General features: G+C 36.0%; 1 protein-coding gene across 1 annotated transcript; it reads right to left on the bottom strand.

The window, feature by feature from the left end:
* Window positions 1-3,117: 3,117 nt before the first annotated feature.
* On the bottom strand, window positions 3,118-4,333 carry LOC133306431 (uncharacterized). The gene has a single exon (XM_061506751.1). It carries the CDS (start codon window positions 4,073-4,075, stop codon window positions 3,206-3,208), a length of 870 nt encoding a protein of 289 aa, XP_061362735.1. The 5' UTR covers window positions 4,076-4,333; the 3' UTR covers window positions 3,118-3,205.
* Between the last annotated feature and the right edge of the window lie 393 nt (window positions 4,334-4,726).

Raw genomic sequence — 4,726 nt, 5'->3', positions numbered from 1 at the left:
TCGGATTAATTGTCATTCAATATTGTAATCCTATATATGGATATTACCATGTTAATGAGGAACCACAGATTTAGGACTAAATTATTCCTAGGGTTCAATTTCTCGTGGCTTAGTTGGATATTCTAGTGCTGGACTAAATTATTCTTGGCGTTCTATGAAGCAGTTGTTTGTAGCTACATCTTCTAACCACTCATAAATAATTGCTTTAAATGAAGTTGGAAGAAAATATGTTTGGTTAAGATTTGTTATAACACCTATCCAAAATTCTTATTGTTTAACTTCGATCATAGATTCCCTAAGCATAATTTATGAAGACAATGCTGCTTGTATTTCATAAGTTAGGGGAGGATATACCAAAGGTGATAAGACCAAACATATTTCACCAAAAAAATTCTATGCTCATGAACTCCAAAAAAGTCAACAAATTGATGTTAAACAGATTTAGTTTATAAATAATCTTGGTGATGCCGACATGAAGTTTTGAGAAATTAGTATATGACATTGGTATGCGATGAGTACATAAGGCTAATTAGCTCTAGCAATAGCTATATGGTCCAATTGAGGGAGAGTTATACGCACTATACACTTTTTTCCTTTACCAAGTTTTTATTTCACTGATTTTTCTTGGAAAAGTTTTTAATGAGGCAGTCTAAGTTAGTGTATAATAAAAGACAGTGAATATTGTACTCTTTTTTCTTCGTTAAGTTTTTTTTATCCCATTGAATTTTTCTTAGCAAGGTTTTAACGAGACATATTCATAGTATTTAGTCATTGTTGGGTCGACATGTGCTCGAAAAACATGGGAGCAAAAGTGGTTTGGAGCTACTATTCTTTCCAAGGAGTAATTAATCAAGTGTAGAGCAAATATAGTCAAACTGCGCAAGCGTACGCATAAAGTAATATAGGGTTTCATGTGAGCCCCAGATTATCGTCCTCAGAGAATAATTGGAAAAAGTGGCGTTTAAAGGAAGTGAATAAGAAAACGCAAAGAAAACTAAAACAAAGAGCAATCATTCTTAGTCAGAATTCACAAGGAGCACTATCTATTAGCTAGTTAAACAGAGTTAACAAATCTAAATAAGCTAGTATTGGATGTCCTCTTAACTTCACTGAACTTGAAGTAAGATAAACTAGTAAAAATCAAAGTTGAAGCAAGAATTAAATAACAAAGAACTTAAAAGTAACAGAACCATCAAGAACTGAAGAAATCGATTGTTGTAACCAGAATTATCAAGAGAAATTATAAAATTGTGAAAGTATCAAGTAAGAAATGATGCACTGTTTTAAAAGAGTAAACTCAGTAAAAGAAATAGTAGGTCTTGGGATCAATATTTTCGCCCCCTTAGTTGTTCCTACAACGTAGTATGAATTCAGAAATGGATTATACTCCTGTCATCTTTAGCGACTTAGGTTAAATCTTAGGTAATCTGGAGCAAAGGCCTCTTACACCAAATCACACTAAGAATTTCTCGAATTGAATCTCAAGGACATTATGCTGCCTTTTCAGAAGAGCATGGTTGAAGGGGTCACTAGCAAAAGTGAAGTACACATAACAATGTTCCTCCTTCCAAGTATTTCCTTGACTCAGAGCAAAATATCCTAAGATTTCTAATATTGCTCCACACTGCTTTGTGAGGGTTTCATCGACCAAGTAGTCTTGAGATGAGGTTGTAAACCAAAGGGTGTTACAAAATCATAACATTAAATCAAGAAACAACTCATAATCCATTAAAAAAAATATAGTTCCATTACAAGTTCATCCTAAGACAAAAGGGACTACTTCTACCTCACCCTTAACCTACTTAGAGAATTAGCTCATTGGGAGCATGATTAAAACCTAGGAAATTACAGAGAAGAAATATGAAAATTGTCAAAAGATCCAATCCCCCTTCACTGCAAATGTCTTCTCTTTTTATAGCAATGGTGGATGGTTCCTCTAACTTGTAATCTTGACCGCTCCTTAGATCTATGGTTTAGCTTTCCTCGGGATAAATGTTATCTCACTACATTCTCACTTCTTTACACACGCACCTCATGCATTAGGTAAAAATGTTTGCCATTTACCTAATACGTCTATGATGAGACAAATGTTTATGACTCTCTCACTCATCATTATTGTAGAATTTTTTTCACCTATAAACAACCCTCATTACTATTGAGAGGAAAACTTTTACATATTCACTCACTTTGTTCTTACCCGGATACAACCAAAGAGACATTGTGCCTTAAACTCTCCTTTTGTTTCTCAGTTCATATATGAGACTCACTTATGGTGGTTTTCAAGTTGAACTCGGGCTTATTTTTTTGTGCCTCATTATATCATTATAAATATTACCTAGAACTACTGCACAACCTTTTTAACCACCTAATTTCCCAAATTATGATTACTACCACCACATTAATGACATCTGTCATAATCAGTCAACATTATGAATTTATGTCTGATCTGTTTCCTTATTGTGTTATTCAGCGAGTAGATTTTAAAAGATCAAGAATAATGTGTGTGTTACACACACACAGATTTCACCAACTACCATGAATTCATAATCTCGTCTAGCTATGCAATATCCTGTCAGAGTGATGAAATATTAACTTACAGAAAAGTAACCAATTTTTCATCAAGGGTGAGAGGGCATTGACCATCAACCTCTTAAACATAATCAAACTCCTCCTAAGTATATAAAATCGTGTAAACCTCGATGTTACTATTCCATTTCAATAAAAGAGTTTTATAATTCTCATTTAATTACAATTTTCCTACACACCCTTCGATTTCCGTGCTGACATGAGTCTTAAATATAATTTTTTTTAACACATGAATCTCACGTACTTTTTATCTCTACAACATGAGATTTCAATTCTCCTTCAACATTTCAATTATCCTTCAACACGAGAATTATAAAACCCTCGATAAAATCGTGTAAACCGCAGTTTTACCAAAATTCGATGCCTTGTACATTCTCTCCTGAAGACACGTCATCATCTGACCACAGCTGAAATACGCAAGAGAGATAGCATGACAAGTTGACAACCTTTTCAGAACGTTCAGCTCATGAAAAATGAGCAAAATACACAAAATAAATCATCCACAATTCACACCCAAAAAATTGAAAAAACCAAAACAATAAATAAAAAGAAAAATCCCAAACTCAAACAGAGAGAGAAAAAGAAATTAATCTATAAATAAATCAAATTATTAACTTGATCAGAAAATATCAAGAACTTCCGAAATCAAATTGTTGCAAAGTGGGCAATTCCCTCTGCTCACCCAAATCTCCCTGGAACACATCCTGCAAAACGTGTGGCCACATGGTATAAACGCCGCACCTTTATGCCTCACCATGCACACGCAGCAATTATACTCTACTACGCTCTTCTTTTTTTCTTCTTCTTTCTCATAAACATCCACGTCATCATTATCATCAATGCTCATTCCACACAAATCCATCTCGAATCCCAATTCCCCATCCGTCTCCTCTAACAAATCCATCAGCGACATGCTCGCCGCCCCAGCCGCCGCAGCTTCCGCCGCATCGGGAGACTCGCCGCCAGCTAATAAGGCGTTGACGGGAGGGGTGATGAGATCCGAATTGTCGTGGTCTTCCTGAACGTCGTCGTTTGGTTGTTCGCGAGGTAAGTTGTTCTGAGTCGACGCGTCCGAGTCAAGGCGTGTTTGGGCCTGGACCGAGTTGCGTGGCGAGGATTGGGATAAGACACTGTTATCATTATTATTATTATTCTGGATAGGGATAGGGATAGGGATAGGGATAGGAACGGTGGAAGTCCAAACCGAACCGTTAGTGCGCCTGAGCCGAAGCTTGTCCTTGAAGGCTTTCCAGGATTTGCGATCCTTCGCGTTGTTGGTTAAAACGACGGCGTCTTCTTGGATTATATCTTGGAGAGTTCGGCTCTGGCTGAGATGGTGGCTCACTTCAGCTTCAGCTTCGACTTCGGCTTCTGTCTTCTGGTTGGCTAAAACGACGTCGTTGAGGAACAAATCGGCTAGTGAGTCTCCGCTACTTGTGTTGCCAGCTGTCATTTGGTCGTAAAGCGTTTTCCTCCGGCGACCTTCCATTTTCCGGGAAAATCTGTTTGTTACTTTCCGGGAAAATAATTATAGCAGGAAAATTAAAGAATGATTGGATTGAGATTTGCTTCTGCAATGGAGGATTTTTTTAGGGAAGTTTTTTCTTGGGAAAGTTGCGGGCTTGATTGGAAATGGAAAGTTGGTGAGTTAATGATGGTGCACAGATGAGTAATGGAAGGAATTGTTAGTTTCCGGGGAAGATTGTAGTGTGAAAATTAAGGAATGAATCTACAGGAATGGAATGTGTTTGTTTCTTCGATGGAGAATTTATGGGGTTAAAGTTTTCTCGGGAAGAAATGGAATGAGTCAACGTTTTTTCTTTGGAAAACTTTCTTTTTCTGAGAAAACGAAAGGAAAAGAGAAAAAGAAAAGAAAACAACAGACGACAGAAATTAATAAAAAGGTTAAGCGTTTGTGATTTTAAATAATATATTTTGTGTTATTTTGAATAAAATTATATTGTTTTGGTGTGTTTTAGTATCTTTTCATATATATATATATACTGAAAAATATTACTCTCATTTTATAAAAGATAACTTTTCTCATGCTCTCAGTTTGATTTTCGCACCCCTCATTTTTATTTTTTCTTGTAATTATGGGATTCACTCATTTTCTCTCTACTATATAAGATAATTATTT

The sequence above is a fragment of the Gastrolobium bilobum genome, unplaced genomic scaffold (assembly GCF_033153095.1).
Source record: "Gastrolobium bilobum isolate Gb01-03AN ecotype WA unplaced genomic scaffold, APGP_CSIRO_Gbil_v1 utg3108, whole genome shotgun sequence".
Taxonomy (NCBI): domain Eukaryota; kingdom Viridiplantae; phylum Streptophyta; class Magnoliopsida; order Fabales; family Fabaceae; genus Gastrolobium; species Gastrolobium bilobum.
The sequence above is the reverse complement of the archived record's forward strand: the minus strand, read 5'-3'. Positions and strand labels throughout refer to the sequence as shown.

Bases quoted from the DNA above. Each gene is read 5' to 3' on its own strand.
- LOC133306431 (XM_061506751.1), bottom strand. From the start codon at position 4,075: ATGGAAGGTCGCCGGAGGAAAACGCTTTACGACCAAATGACAGCTGGC.